Source organism: Meriones unguiculatus, chromosome 2 (assembly GCF_030254825.1).
Source record: "Meriones unguiculatus strain TT.TT164.6M chromosome 2, Bangor_MerUng_6.1, whole genome shotgun sequence".
NCBI lineage: Eukaryota > Metazoa > Chordata > Mammalia > Rodentia > Muridae > Meriones > Meriones unguiculatus.
The window spans coordinates 50,003,190-50,018,955 of NC_083350.1; the positions used below are offsets into that span (position 1 = coordinate 50,003,190).

General features: G+C 40.5%; 1 protein-coding gene across 2 annotated transcripts in view; it reads left to right on the top strand.

Moving 5' to 3' along the window:
* The window catches only part of Diaph1 (diaphanous related formin 1), a 91,434-nt gene that overhangs the window by 12,431 nt on the left and 63,237 nt on the right, over positions 1 to 15,766 (top strand). The window contains exon 2 of one of the 2 annotated variants that reach the window (XM_021651231.2): positions 14,475 to 14,501. The exons of the other annotated variant lie outside the window; for it this stretch is intronic. Coding sequence (XP_021506906.1) covers positions 14,475 to 14,501 — 27 coding nt within the window. The remainder of the gene's footprint in view (positions 1 to 14,474; positions 14,502 to 15,766) is intronic. 2 annotated transcript variants of the gene reach the window in all.

The following is a 15,766-nucleotide window of genomic DNA, read 5'->3' on the forward strand; positions in this document are numbered from 1 at the left end:
TTCGTATTCTGCCTGCATGTGTGCCTTCATGCCAGAAGAGGGCACCAGGTCTTATTAAGATGGTTATGAGATTCCATGTGGTTGCAGGATATTGAACTCACGATCTTTGGAAGAACAGCCAGTGAGTGTTCTTAACCTCTGAGCCATCTCACCAGCCTAAACTGGTAGATTTCGAACAGCAAACATACACCATACTCTCTGCCTTACTGTTCTTTGGTGGAAATGTAAATTTTATGGCAAAGCTAGATTAAGATCCTTGGTGATTGAATTCAAGTATTAGTTGTAAATCCCATAGCCTCGTCATTCTACAGAGCTTTTTTGTTGTTGTTGTTTTGTTTTTGTTTTTTGAGACAGGGTTTCTCTATGTAACAGAGCCTTGTCTGTCCTAGACTTACTTTGGAGACCAGGCTGGCCTCCAACTCACAGAGATCTGCCTGTCTCTGCCTCTGGAGTAATGGGATCAAAAGGGTTTCGGCACCATGCCCAGCTCCCTTCTAAGGAGCTTAATGTGGTGGAATAAAGAAGTGAACTTTCTGTACCGGATACGTCTCCATTCCCATTTCCTTTTGAGACTGGGTTTTTCTAGATAGCCCAGGATGGCCTTTAAATAATCATAAAGCCAGGTTGGCCTGAAACTCACAATCTTCCTGCTTTTGCCTCTTGAGTTCTGGAATTATAGGCAGGCCTGCCACAGCTGGCCACTAATTTTTTTAGTAAAACTGAAGCACAAAGGGTTAAGATGACTTATAGCATGTTGGAAATAAAAATCAGAACTCAGAGTCTTTTTCTTTTAGAACTAGATCTAGATAATTCTGGATTTCAGCTGTTGAAATAATGTATACATTCCCTATTGCTAAGCTGGGTGATAATAATGTATAAATTATCACTGGCATGGACAGTGTGGGCAGGTTCCCAGTGTGTGACAGGGCTGAAATCAAGATGTCAGCTGCGCTGTTCTTGCTAGAAGCTCTGCTGAAGGTCTGCTTTCAGAATGAGTGTTTTGAAGAATGCACAGTCCCTCACAGTGTAGGGCGCTTGTTTCTTTGCTGGCTTTCAGTTTGGGAGTGTACTCGGCACCCAGAGGTGCTTTGGCCAAGAATGACATGCTGACTCTGTTTCTTGACTTGCAGATGTAAAGCACTGTGTGGTTGGGGTAGGCTTACGTGGTAATCTTTCTTAGAAGTCAGTTTGGGCCTTTCTCTGCTGTCAGTGACACAATCACAGGACAGCCTGACAGTTAAAGTCCTGTTTCACAGCTTTGCACAGGCTAGAGATGTGGGCTCGCATCTTAGAAGTCTGCCACACTAGTATGTCCCTTGCTTTGAATTAGCCCAAAGGAAAAGAAAGTTCTGCACACCTTAATCCCAGTGCTTCAGAGGCAGAGGCAGAGGCAGGCAGATCTCCGATTCTGATAGGCCAGCCTGATGGCCTTAGGGTTGTGTTAGGGTTTCTATTGCTGTTAGGTGTTTCTAAACACCATGACCAGAAGCAAGTTGGGGAAGAAAGGGTTTTCATTTTACAGTTTACAGTTCAGCAGCATCCAGGGAAGAAGGGCAGGAACCAGAAGATGAGAACTGGAGCAGAGGCCATGGGGGAGTACGCTTTTACTGACTTGCTCAGCCGACTTTTTTTTTTCTCCCCTGTTTTTCTCTTCATTTCTTCTCTTTTTGTCTGTTTTTCAAGTCAGTTTCTCTTTGTGGCTCTGGCTATCTTGGAACTCACTGTGTAGACCAAGCTGGCCTTGAACACAGAGATCCACCTGCCTCTGCCTCCCAAGTGCTGGGAGGTTTCCCAGTTGAGGTTTCTTCTTACACAGTGACTCTAGTTTGTGTCAATTTGACATACAAACCAGCACAGTGGTCTGCATACTGACTATGTAGAGAGATGTTGCCTCAAAGCAAGAACAACAACAAAAAGCTGTTGCATATACTGAGGTTGGTAGTGAATTGAATTCTGACTGTAGTTATGAGAGAACTTGAGTTCTTGGGCCCTGGTCCTCCTGGGTTCATCGCAGTGTGGGGCCAATTGCAGTTGTTAGCCAAGAGTTCAAGCGTTAAAAAGTTACAGGTGGTTACATTAGCCTGAACTAAGTCTTTAGAAAATACTGAGGTATGGGTTTGCACTTGTGGGTTTATATTTCCCCTTTGCTGACCATGTGGTTCATGCAGTAACTCCATGATTAATTATACAGGCATAGTCTTAGGAATTAAGAGTAATTTTTCCTGTGTGATATACTTTGTGTTCAGAGTAATATTTAGTCATATTCTCTTGTTAGCGTATTGCTAAAAACACTATGCAGCTACCTTTTTCTTGGCTATATAAATAGTCTTGTCAAGAGATGGTACTTAATTATTTTTAGTATTCTGTTCCTCTTTTCTGATTGAAATTAAAATTTCAGAATTCAGAGAATCATGTAGATTAATAAATCTGGATGAAGCTTCTTAAATCTTTGAGTGTACAGTAGATACAGCTGTCTTACTGTCTTTCTTACTCCTGTCTATGTGACTGACAGATTTAGTTTCATCAGCCCAAAATATTGGGGCTGGAGAGATGGACCATGAGTTAATTGCCCTTACTACTTTTGCAGAGGACCCATTTGGTTCCTAGTGCCCATGTCACAGGACTTATAACTACCTGTAGCTCCAGCTCGGGCCTCTGTGGGCCCTGTACTCATGTGCGTATGCACACGCACACACACAAAATTAAAAACAAAACCTTAAAAACTAAAGTATTGGGTTGGAGAACTGCCTCAGTGGTGAAGAGCACTTGGCTGCTCTTCCAGAGATCCTGAGTTGAATTCCCAGAAACTACATGGTGGCTCACAACCATCAATATTGAGATCTGATGTCCTCTTCTGGCATGTAGATGTACATGAAGATACAGCATTCATGTACATAAAATAAATAAATTTAAAAAAATGAAAGAATTCACATGTAAAGACACCACAATAACAAATGCAGGTATACAAAAGACGTATCAACATTAATTTATATTTATTATATAAATAGTTATCAGGCTATATATCAGACTCTTTAAGTCCTTTAGTTTAATTAGTTGGGCCTTATGGGGCTTTATAGGGCTTATTTAGGTCCTTTGACAGTTTCTGATCTGTTTTTTTTTTAATAAGCAGTTAATTGTCTAGTTTTTTATTTCTTTTTTAAAAGATTTGTTGATTTTTATATCTGTGTGCCTGTGTGGGTCTAGGTGCACCGTGTGTGTGCTGGTTCCTACAGAGATCAGGAGGTGCTGGATCTCGAACTGGAGTTACAGGTGGTTATGAACACCTTGATATGGGTTCTGGGAAACAGACCCAGGTCCACTGGAAGAGCAGTAAGCATTCTTAACCTCTGAGCCATTTCTCTAGCCCCAAGGAAGTTTCTGATTTCTTGTAGATGGTAGCCAAAGGATTTATCTTACCACATAATATATTAGAATGTGGTGACTAATCAGGAACTGAATTACCATCTGGGAGGGGAGGAGAGGGGCCAGGTTTTCATTTTTATTTTGACTGATGGTTATTGCTCTGTACTACATCGTCGGCTGTATCGCGTTACTGTTGATGCATGTTGATGGAAGTAAGGCTTGATGAAACAGATTTTTTTCCAGAGAAGATAAAGCTGCTTTTAGTAAATACTGTTCTCTTAAGCTTTTCTTCTAATCAGCTAATGACCTGTAGATATTTATCTACTCATCCAATTCTGGCAACGCTTATAGACTAAGTGTTGTACTTTTATTAATAATTATTTGCATGTAAATGAAATATTATGAAAATTGAGTAACAAGCTAAAATCTAGATAGAAAAAAATCTAGGAAAAAAAGGCAGTATTACCCTGGTTGGTGGAAGATGCCAGGAGAGTCACTACATAGTGTCTTGAAGTCATAACTCAATTTTAGATTGTCAGAATCTAAAGACCTGAGAAGGGACAGCAGGGTACCAGCAGGTCAAGACTGCAGCCTGCTAAACAGGCAAACATCTTGCTACAGTAAAGGCCAACTCCTTAGACATATTCCTTATGTGGGACTATGATTACAGAAGCATGCTGCTGTAGATTTTGTGTGCATAAGCTCACCATGAGCAGCATCAGTTTTCCTGAATAAATCAGCAGAAAAAATCCGAGGGATGATGTGAGTGTTAGGTCTGTGTGTGTGTTTTTTGTGTTTTTGTTTCTTGAGACAGGGTTTCTCTTTGTAGCCTTGACTGTCCTTGACTCACTTTGTAGACCAGGCTGACCTCAGATTCACATAGATCCTCATGCCTCTGCCTACTGAGTGCTGGGATTAAAGGCCTGTGTCACCACGCTCAGTTGATGTGTTTTTGATAGTTTAGGTAGTGAAGCAAAAGACAGAAGGGCAGAAACGCACATATACATGGGAATGGTATATCAATCAGTATTAAAATGAAACGAGTGATCAAGATAGGAAGACATAGAACCATTAGTGTAAACTATGTAAAAGAAGCCAATATGAAAAAGCTACACACTGGCATTTTAGAAAAGACAAACTATGAAGACATAAAGATCAATGGCTTCAGGAGGAAGGGATGAAAAGGCACAGTCAACAGAACTTTCATAGCAATGAAATGGTTATGATGGGCATATTTGCTTATGGACCATAAAACACCAAGATGAACCTTAGAGTAAATTATGGTCTTTGGATGATTATGTTATCTCAGTGAAGGTTCATTAGTTGTAACAAATGTTTCACTTGAGTACAAAATGTTAGTAAAGAGAGAAGCAATTCAGGTTCTGGGAAATACAGGGAAGTTCTGTAGAGATTAGATGGAAGTGTCTTCAATAACACATCTATATGAAACACATGTATATTCGAAAAGGACAGGTGAGGTGGTTCAGTAGGTAAAGGTGCCTGCAAGTCAAGACTGGCAGCCTGAGTTTGATCCCTGGAACTCATGCAGAAGTGGAGAACTGACTCCACAGAATTATCCTCTGATCATCACGTGTACAGTGTGTCATGTTTATACATACACATCATATAGAAATAATAATAAAACCCATGTGTTCTGAATTTGTTTGTTTTGTTTGCTTTTTTTGAGACAGTTTATCTGTGTGGTCCTGGCTGTCCTGTAACTTGCTTTGTAGATCAGGCTGTCCTCAAACTCATAGAGATTCATCTGCCTCTGTCTTCTGAGTGCTGGGATTAAGGGTGTGCACCACCCTACCTGGCTTTGTCTAGAGTTTCTGTTCTGCTGTTTAGACCCTTGTTTTCCATGAGCAGACAACTTAAAATTATCCATCATCTGAGGAAAGTTCCTGACATGAGGAAGTTGAAGTAACTTACTATACAGAGGGGAAAGATTTAAAAACAAAAATCATTAAAATATACTACAGAAAAATTCAAAAGAAAAATAATCTTTAGGAGTTGAAAATATGAAAGCTGAAATTAAAGCTGAATAAAAGGGCTAGAAGAACTGGGAAAATCCCCCTTAAGTATAGCAGGAATATAGGTTGAGAAAAGAAAGAGCAAACAAAACTCAAAGAACAGTATGGGAAATCCAATGTTCAAATAAGAGAAAAACAACAAGCAGAACAAGTTACCAAGGAAATAAAATAAATTTCCAGCACTGAAAGCAAGGATAAAAATAGATTGTACAAGGACCCAACTTTGTTAAATTTCAAAATAGCCATAAGAAAATCCTACAGAACTCAACAGAAGGATGGAAATGGGTTGTACACGGCAGCCCCACATTTCCTGATAATAACGGCATTTAAAACCTGTAGAAGAGCAATCTCCAACCTACAAGTGCAACCCCAAACGCAACTTTCAGTCAAATGTGGCTTCAAAACAGACATTGTTAACATATTTAAGTTTAAAATAAAGTTTATCCCCATGTATTCCAAGAAACTGTTATAGGATATGCACCACCAAAATGAAGGAACAGAGTGAAAGACTGAACTGCAATAAACAGAAACTCTCCAAGAGCAGTGAGGTCAGAGAAGCTCCAAGAACAATTGTTGTGTGCCAGGCACAGAAATGACCCACTGTAATGGAGCAATGAAGCCCCATGTGAGACATTCGCCTGTAATCCCAGCACTAGAAAGGCTGAAGAGGCAGGAAGGCCAGAAGTTCCAAGATCAGAGTGAATACAAAGTGAGTTTTAGGCCACCTGGACATACAGTAAGTCCCTGTCTCATAAAAGCAAAACAGACAATACAGCAGAGCAAGGAGGATTGCATCAGACCCTTAATGATTATCATCATCAACATCTGTTTCTGTTCTGGCTTTTGAAACTGACAATATATGTATAACCCTGGCCCAGATTCTTGGCTTGTCTGGACCATACATTTATGGGGCACACATGTCCTCTGTTGTGTGTATACAAGTATACAGCTATGTACACATACCACAGGATGACCTTGGGTGTCATTCCTTAGGCTCCATCCATCTGTCTTTTTTTTTTTTTCTGAGAACGGGTCTCTCACTGAGTAGGCTAAGATGGTTAGTCAGGAGTTTCAGGGGTCTGTCTGCCTCCCTAGCTTTGGGTTCTCAAGAGTCAACTATCACACCCAGCTTGCTTTGCTTGTTATTAACATAGGTATTAACAGTAAAACTCTGGTCATTGTGACTCCAGTGTCTTTACTCTCTCTCTTCTCTCTCCTCTCTCCTTCTCCCTCTCTTTCTCCTTCCTTCTTCCCTTCCTTCCTTCCTTCCTTCCTTCCTTCCTTCCTTCCTTCCTTCCTTCCTTCCTTCCTTCTTCCCTCCCTCTCCTTCCTTCCTTCCTTCCTTCCTTCCTTCCTTCCTTCCTGCCTGCCTGCCTGCCTGCCTGCCTGCCTGCCTGCCTGCCTGCCTTTTTCTTTGCCGAGACAGTTTTTTTGTGTAGCCTTGGTTGTCCTGGACTCACTTTGTAGACCAGGCTGGCTTTAAACTCACAGAGATCCACTGCTTCTGCCTCCCAGAGTGCAGGGATTACAGGCATGGGCCACTGCACCCATCTCCAACATCCTTTATATGTTGAAATTGTATCCCTTTACTAAAGAGATCTTCTGTTCAGTTCCCAGCATCAGGCAGCTCACTACTGCCTCTAATTCCAGATTTGATACCCTCTTTTTTGGAGCAACTACAGATATAAATACAAAAACAAAGTTAATCATTTAGAAAGAAATCTTGTTTACTTCCAAGTTTTAGCAGTTATTGTGTGCAGCTATTATGAACATTTATGTGCAAGTTTTTGTGTAGACATAAGTTTGCAACTCTGGGGTAAATAAATATCAAGAAAAACCAGACATGGTAGTGCATTCCTATAATCCCTGTGCTCAGAAAGCAGAGGCAAAAAATCAATGAAAGGAAGAGTCGGAACTCTCTGCCTTGTTCTCTGAAATGATAGGCATTTGCTGGCACAGCAGCTTGACTCTTATGGCTCAAGAGTCCTTGGTTGCTTGGCACCATAACTTGGACAGACCATTATGGAAGTAGGAACATGTGACAGATGAGAGCTGTTTTCGTCATGATTTACTACAAAGTAGAGGGTGAAACAGGCTGTTAAGGACAAAGTACTCCCAAGGACCCTCTCTGCAGTGACCTTCTTCCCTTACCTAGACCTCCCACCTTTAAGGTTCTACAGCCATCCAAAATGCAACTGCCAGCTGGGGCTTAAATGAGAAGCCTGTGTCTGGTGGGGACTTCAATTCCATCAGTAACAGAGTACAGTGTAGTTATTGCAGTTTACTTCATTTTGTTTCCCTTTTCTAAGTGAATGAGTGCATGTGTGCGTGTGCACGCAGAGCTCGGAGGCCAACCCTCAGGAGTTGGTTCTTTCTATTCTGTGGGCTCTGGGGATTGAACTCAGGTAATAAGGCTTGGTAGCAACCATCTTTTACTTATGAGTCACATCACCAGTCCTGTTTAGTTTTTGAGACAGTCTCTCTTGAAGCCTAGGCTGACTTCAAATTCAATCCTACCTCAGCCTTCTTACCATTGGGATTACAGGCTTGTACCATTATTCCCAATTTGAGTCTTATTTTGGTTAAGGATGTAAGATCTGAGTCTGTATTAATCTTTTAAAAATATAGATGTCTTATAGACTCTAGAATCAATTTGTTTTTAATCACAAAAGAACTTGATTTTGATTAGGGTTTTTAATCTGTAGATCAAATCTGGAGAAACTTGATCCTAACATAATTGAGTCTTCCTGTTCATGAATATGGAACATCCCTTTATTTATCTATTTCTTTTATTTTATGGTTTCAGATCTTATACATAGAAACCATAAAATTTGCGTTGTTTAAATTCTTTCACTTCTCATCATCTAGGAATGTTTTCATCTACATCACAGACTCCATAAAATAACTAAGGATTTGGGTGGGGACTAGAGAGTTTGCTCAGTGGTTAAACACGCCTGAGTTCAGTTCCCAGGACCCACATGGATCTAATGCCTCTTCTGTCCTCCTCAGTCACCAGACACACATGTAGTGCACATGCATTCTTACAGGCATTCACATAAACACATATATAAACTTTAAACTAATTTTAAAAACATTGAACAAAGCCATTTTAAACACTAATTAGAATCCGTAAGAAAAAACATGCAGCATTGAGTGAGTAAGCCGTGTTCTTGGGATCCTGTAGTAACAGGTTTCCATTTCAATAGCTGAGCTTGCTATTTGTTTGGGTATTTTATTGGGTTCAGAAATAGAGTTTGGTCTGTGCTGTTAGATTTTATTTTAGGCAATGCTGGTGGAAATGGTTTTATGTTTGAAATTTCATATTGCATTTGTTCATTACTGCTCTTTTTAATGTTTAGGTCACTTTGTTTTTATGTATGTGTATACCTGGGACCTGTGGAGGGCAGAAGAACGCATTGCATCCCTTGGATCTTGTTCAGTCCCTTAAGAGAGCTGGAAAGGACCCTGTGGGGTGCTTCCTTGCCCTTTTTCTGATCTTAGCTGCAAAGTCTCTAGACTGTCCACATGAATTATAATGTTAACTGTAGGATTTTGTGTTGTTTGTTTTTTTGGTAGAAACTCTTATCAAGTTAAAGAAGCTCTGTATTTCTGGACTAGTTGCTAATTTTTTTTTCAGGAGATGTTTAATCTGTATTTAGAGTCCATAATAAACAAAGAGGTAGGTATAGAGCTTCAGGTATTCTAAACAATAGTAACAGTAAAATGTTTATTTCTGGGTTTAAATTTTGTTAAAATTATATTTTAACAAATTATACTGCACAATTCATTTGCAGTAGCAGCCATGTTTGATATTACACACACATAGTGGCTCTGGTGCTAGATCCTAGACTAGGTCAGTAACTTTAGGACTACTACCTTAAGAGAAGGTTCTACCAGCCTTCTACCTTACATGAAAGGCAGAGCCCTGCCAGTTTGTTAGGGCTCTGATTTTGAAGGGGAAATGTTCTGACCCTTTGCCACAACTGAGCTTCTAATCCAGTGGCCAACTGTTTTATTCTTTCCTGAGAATGAAATTATATATTGCTGGTGGGTAGTTTCCAGTGGAGCATCACACAGGAATGTGAGTGGAGATACCCAGGGGCTTAACTATTTGAATAGCTTTCTCCTACTCTTAGGTTGGAACTTTCCACGTGAGCCATTTCTGTAGGAATTTGCACTGATTTCCTAACCTTTTGAAGGTTTTTCAGTGTAATTTGACCATTTCCTAGTTTTAATTTAGACTGCTTTTTGTGCCTGATAGTACAACTAGTCTTTCTGTGCCCTGTAAGTGAGGGCACAGTAAAGCCACTGAACTAGACCTGTTGCGTCGGTAGAAAGAAAGGTTTATTGGGGGTACAAACTACCACAGCTATCCTGGTGTGTGGGCAGAGGGAAGAGCAAAATAGAGGAAAAGCAAGCAGATTTTGTATGACAGTCAACAGGGTGTTTGTGTGTTACAGGAACTAGATGCCCTTGCCCAAAGTAGTTGACCTTTGGGTCAAGATTAATGGTAGCTCCTAGTAAACAGAAACTGACCTTAAGAGATCTCCTTTTCTGGTAAACAGAACCACCGTCCCACCCTACCCCATCCCTGACTTTTAGACTTATTTATCCAATAACATTCTTCTATTACTTAGCCTGAGTTCTGTTTAGGACAGTGTCATCAGCACTGCCATTTTGGGATGCCACTTTGGATCTAACATGCCCCACCTGAGATGTTTTTTTGTTGTGTTTTGTTTTTCTTGTTCTCTAGGATCTTGTAGGCACTTTCCATTATTTCCTTCTTTCTGAAAGCTTTTGTGTAGGTTAAGAGGCCTTTGAGAAAGAGAAATTTACATTTTGGCTCTGTTATTCCCCCCCCCTTTTTTGTTTTTGAGACAGTTTTTCTCTTTGTAGCCCTAACTGTCCTGGAACTCACTCTATAGACCAGGTTGGCCTAGAATTCAGAGATCCTCATGCTTCTGCTTCCTGAGCACTGGGAGAGACAGAAAGAATGATGTAGCATCCAGGCAGGGAACAGTAAGGGTTTGCAGAAGACAGGAAAAACTGTGAATAGAAGCAAGTGCTTAGAGCTGTGTAGATTAGGGATTCTTAAAACATGGGAGGGACATCAAGGAACTAGGCACAAGTACAGTTTCAGTAGCCTTTCTTTCTTTCTTTCTTTCTTTCTTTCTTTCTCTCTCTCTCTCTCTCTCTCCTTCCTTCCTTCTTTTTTCTTTCTCTCTCTCTCTTTCTTTCTTCCCTCCCTTCCTTCCTTCCTTTCCTTCTTTGCGTTGTTTAAATTCTTTCACTTCTCATGATCTAGGAATGTTTTCATCTACATCACAGACTCCATAAAATAACTAAGGATTTGGGTGGGGACTAGAGAGTTTGCTCAGTGGTTAAACACGCCTGAGTTCAGTTCCCAGGACCCACATGGATCTAATGCCTCTTCTGTCCTCCTCAGTCACCAGGCACACATGTAGTGCACATGCATTCTTACAGGCATTCACATAAACACATATATAAACTTTAAACTAATTTTAAAAACATTGAACAAAGCCATTTTAAACACTAATTAGAATCCGTAAGAAGAAACATGCAGCATTGAGTGAGTAAGCCGTGTTCTTGGGATCCTGTAGTAACAGGTTTCCATTTCAATAGCTGAGCTTGCTATTTGTTTGGGTATTTTATTGGGTTCAGAAATAGAGTTTGGTCTGTGCTGTTATTTAGTCTGCAGGGTGTTGCTGCCCTCTTTTGGACTTGCTTGGGAACTGCAGCTTTTCTGTATGAATCCCTTCTGTGGTTACTCCAAGTTGGAACACTGAAACACAGATTATTTTATTTTGTTTATTTGTTTTAGTATAGATTTTTTGAAGCAAGATCTCACTATATGCCAGGCTAGCCCTCACCTCACGATGTAGCCAAGGGTGATGTTGAACTTTGGATTCTCATCTCATGCTCTCATCTCTCTTACAGATGTACGTCACCATGTAAAATTTAACATGGTGTTGAGATCAAACTCGGGCTCCTCCTGATGCTTGGCAAGCACTCCACCAAATGAGCACATTCCAGGCCCCCAATAACTGCTTTTAAGGATCTGAAATGTTTCTAATGATGTTACAGGAAAGCAAGGGAATGAGAATTTTCTTTGGAGTGTTTGTGGTGTTTCCTAACTGGAAGAATTACTGCTGATGAGGTAGAAGCAAGGCAGAAGAACTTGGGGGAGCACAGAGTTTAGGGCTTCGGGAACTGAAGACTTGAGTTCTAATCGTGTGACTGATGATTGACTGCCCCTGTCTGGGTGTTGGTTTCCTTTCCGAGAGAATGAAGGGGTAGACTAGATGTGGGGTTGTTGGGTTTTTCGGTCCCTAAAAGCTCCTTTTAGGTCAAGGAGCTTTTTAGTCTGGAATCAAGTAGAGCCAAGAGAACACTGCAGCCTTCTGTCAGTGTTATGAGTTTGACAGGTAGCTGTCATTCTGGAAACACCGGGAAAGGCACCTCTCCAAGGGGAACAACCACCCTGCCGGCCTGCTAGAGGTCTCCTTAGAAGTACATTGTAGGCTAAGGGAGGCAGCAGCCTAGGCAGAGTCTGGGGTGGTGAGGCAGTGGGATCTGTTTTGGCCTGCAGCTAAGTCTGTATAGCTAAAAACTAAGTGTTTGAGGGTAGAAGGTGTGTTCATTGGCAAGCCTTGAGGGGAACGGACAGCAGAGCCATATACCCTGGTATGGAGTTTGGATTTTAAGTTTAAGACAATGAATTTGTTTGTTTTGGAGACTGGCTAGACTTACTGAGGATAACGTTGAATTCCTTATCTTTTCATCTGTTAAGTGCTAGGACTACAGTTGTGTTGTACCCAGCTTTAGAATGAGTATAATTTGGAGAATGGATATGGTATAGAGCAGACAGAACTGAAGGTACCTGATAGTTTAAGAGGCCATTGCAGTATAGTAAGCCAGGGTAGTGGACTGAGTGGAAGAGAGATGAACCCATAGTCTATAAACAAAAGAACAAGTGCTAGTTTTTCTTCCTTTAACTTAACCCACTACTGTGGACAGTTTAGCCACCGCCGACGGTCGAGATCCACGTTCTGTATCTATGGCACATCCATCCTAGAGTTCTTCAGTTGTTTCTTGTTTTTTAAGAGAACATTTGAATTTGGGGCCAATGTTGAGATAAGATGAACCTTAGCTAAGGCCACTTAGGCAGCAGGGAAGTGGCTTTGTGGCTTGTTTCTAGATGCCACTTACATCACTTAAGCCCACAACTTATGTATAGTTGCTGTTACTTTCAGTGTGTTGACCTGATGAAGCTGCAGCTTACTGCTGCTGCCCACCCCATCAGACAGGGACCCTTTTTCACATTCGTGTTGAACCTGATATATAGCCCAGGCTGCTTGAACTTGCAGTTCTGCCTTAACTTCTGGAATGCTGAGATTACACGTGTGCATACCCACCTGTATGCAGATGACCTAGGAATATGAAATAAGGAAGTGTTATGTTTTGCAGTCTTGTTGGGTAGTGCTTATCATCCTGCTATCTGTATCCCCAGTAAATGGTGTGCATGAAGTTACATGGTGCTGAGCAAAGTTTCCATGTTCTCAGGCAAGTGGTTAGTGCTTGGTCAGTGGAAACTTGACCTCCTCTAAGCCAGGGAGGGCAAAGTAAATATTCTTAATTTACATTGGACCTAACTGAATTGTGATAGGAGGACTATGAGCATAGTGATGTGGATCTTTCTGTCTTCAGGAGTCTAGATAAATAGCTTTGTGGCAAAGACAGAACTGGTTTTTTCATTAGTTGAGTAAGTTAGTCAAGAGTATTTACCCTATCCTTTCATGGGTAGTAAAAAAAACAAAAAATGGTTGAAATTAGTAGGATGAAGAAAACTTCCCACCTTCCTAGATTTAAAGCACTCAGACATTAAAATACCTCTGTATTGTTACATGAAGAAGAAAATAGAAAATATTAAGTAATTATAAATTCAAAACCTGTTTAGTCACTGTCAAGAAATAGAAAACCATAAACACTCTAGAAACTTTTTTTGTCTTCTTTCTTGATCATAGCCTATAGTATTCACAGGTAATCACTTTTGGACGTTGGAGATAATCATGCCCTTTAAAATCTTACACCCCAAGTAATAGGGTTTCATATGTTCTTAACATTAGTGTCAGTGAACTAACAATTCTGTAAACTTGTGAGTAGTTGAAAATTTGTTCACTTTCTTTGAAGAGCTCTTTTTCAATGGACAGATGTGCCTCACTGGCTATTTAGATTTTCTCTTTCAAGTGTTAACAATATGTCTGTGCTTGCTTTTGTTATATTTTAGCAGGGCAGATGCTTACAAATTGCTGTGTTGAATTATAATGTGTATACATTTAATTTTCCTAGATGATATCATTTGTTTTCCTATGTTGTCCCAGTGGTTTGTGTCAACCTCAGCAAAGGCTGAACGAACTGTTGTTCCTCTACAACTAGGCAGATACAAAAGCTAGGGATCAGACCCAGATTCTCACATGCACGCTGTGTTTCTGTATGAGCTGATAACTTCTTTGTGATTTTATCTGTTTATTTGTAATGCTTGGAATTAAACCCAGGGTCTTTTTCATACTAGGCAGGGACTCCATCACTGAGCATTTAGCCCTATCCTCATCTTCCTTTTAAAATTATCACTGTTTCTTGTTCTGCCTTGGATTGGGTCACACAGATCTTGAACTTACAATACCTCTGCCTTAGCCTACCAAGTAGCTATGATTACAGGCCAAGCCTCAGTGTGATTTTAGTTTGCATTTCTGTGTTTACTAATGAAGTTGAGCACTTTTCATAAGTTAGTCAGTCTTAGGTTTTAGAGGCTGTTCAGCTCTCCACTCCCTCACCCTATAGTCTCATGTTACTGTTCTTAAAATTTCTCCTGCCTCATACCACAGACTGTGCTAAGCCACACCTTGGCAGAAATTTTTTAGCGTGTGGTGCTGTCTTAGGGCCTTTCCATTTATTTTCTCTTCCTTTCTCTCTTCAACTATTCTGGTGTTTGGGGGTTCCCTGGTATTTCACTGATCTCTTTTCTTTTTCCTCTCTCTCCTTTTTTCTCTTTCCTAGACTTTGAAGCGGCTCATGGCAGATGAGGTAAGGAAATATTGTGTGGCATGTGCATGTTCTGGTTCATTTTTTCTACTCTTAACATCCATCAGTTTCTGTAACTTTGACTTGTAATGGGAGCATGGGTTCTAGTGTCAGAATACCCCAAGGTCTTTTCTAACTTTGTTTAACCCATTGCATGCTTTCTTTGATGTTTTATTAGTTCCACGGTTGGGCAGTTTTTAACTAGAACTCATCCTGCATTCAAGGTTACATCATTTGAAGCCCCATAGTGCTTTGCTAGTATCAGTGGGTTGTGCTGATGCAGCTGAAGCTTATTGCTGCCTCCATCCCCACCAGACAAGGTCCCTTAGTATGTAAACCCAGGTTAGCCTTGAACTTGATATGTGGCGCTGGCTGCCTGAATTTTTAGCATTAGCCTCTGGAATGCCAGGATTACAGGTGTATGCCAGCGTACCTGACTCAATGGCTTTTTTAAAAGAAGGCAGCTCTGTTCACTACTGTATCACCAATGCTGCGCTGCTCAGTGACTCTTTTATTTTTTTTTAATGTGAGCACTTAAGATTTGAGAATGGTCCGTTGGTATTTGTTTAGCAGGGGAAAGCACATGTCCCTCTAAAGTAAAATGCATTCTTTGTTGAGTAGATGTCATGCCAAGAGATTTGAAGATTAATTTTTGAACTTTGGCTATCTTCATATCTCAAGTGTTACGGAACAAAAGGAAGAGAAAGGAATAGATCTTGATTTTAAGACATTTGCTTCTTTTCCCCAGATGGCTGTTTACTCTGTGGTCGTAGATACCTCTTGGAGGGAACTATCCTCATGGACCCTGGCCACATTTATTATTGGGTAGCTAGAAGGAAACACATTTTATTGATAAATTTATACATAAGCTACTTTTAGTTCTATGTGGCTAAGAAGGCTTAGAAATAGGGGAAATTTACAACAGTTGTCTTTTTAGAGGGGTTTTAAATTTTTGTTTGTATTTTGGTTTTGGAGACAGGATTTCTCTGTGTAGCCCCAGCTGTCCTGGAACTCACTATGTATACCAGGCTGGCCTCGAATTCACAGAGGTCCACTTGCCTCTGCCTCCTGAGTGCTGAGATTAAAGGTGCATGCCCCCGTGCCAGCCTACAGAGGTTTGGAACCTTATTGGGCATTTCTGTCTTCTACACATTGTTACAGATGAGAATAAAGTCAGTATGCTGTGTTAGAGCTGATGAACAATTATTTCTTCTCTTTATGTCATAAAAACCTTTTTTGCATAAACTAAAAATACTAAGCAGGTGCAA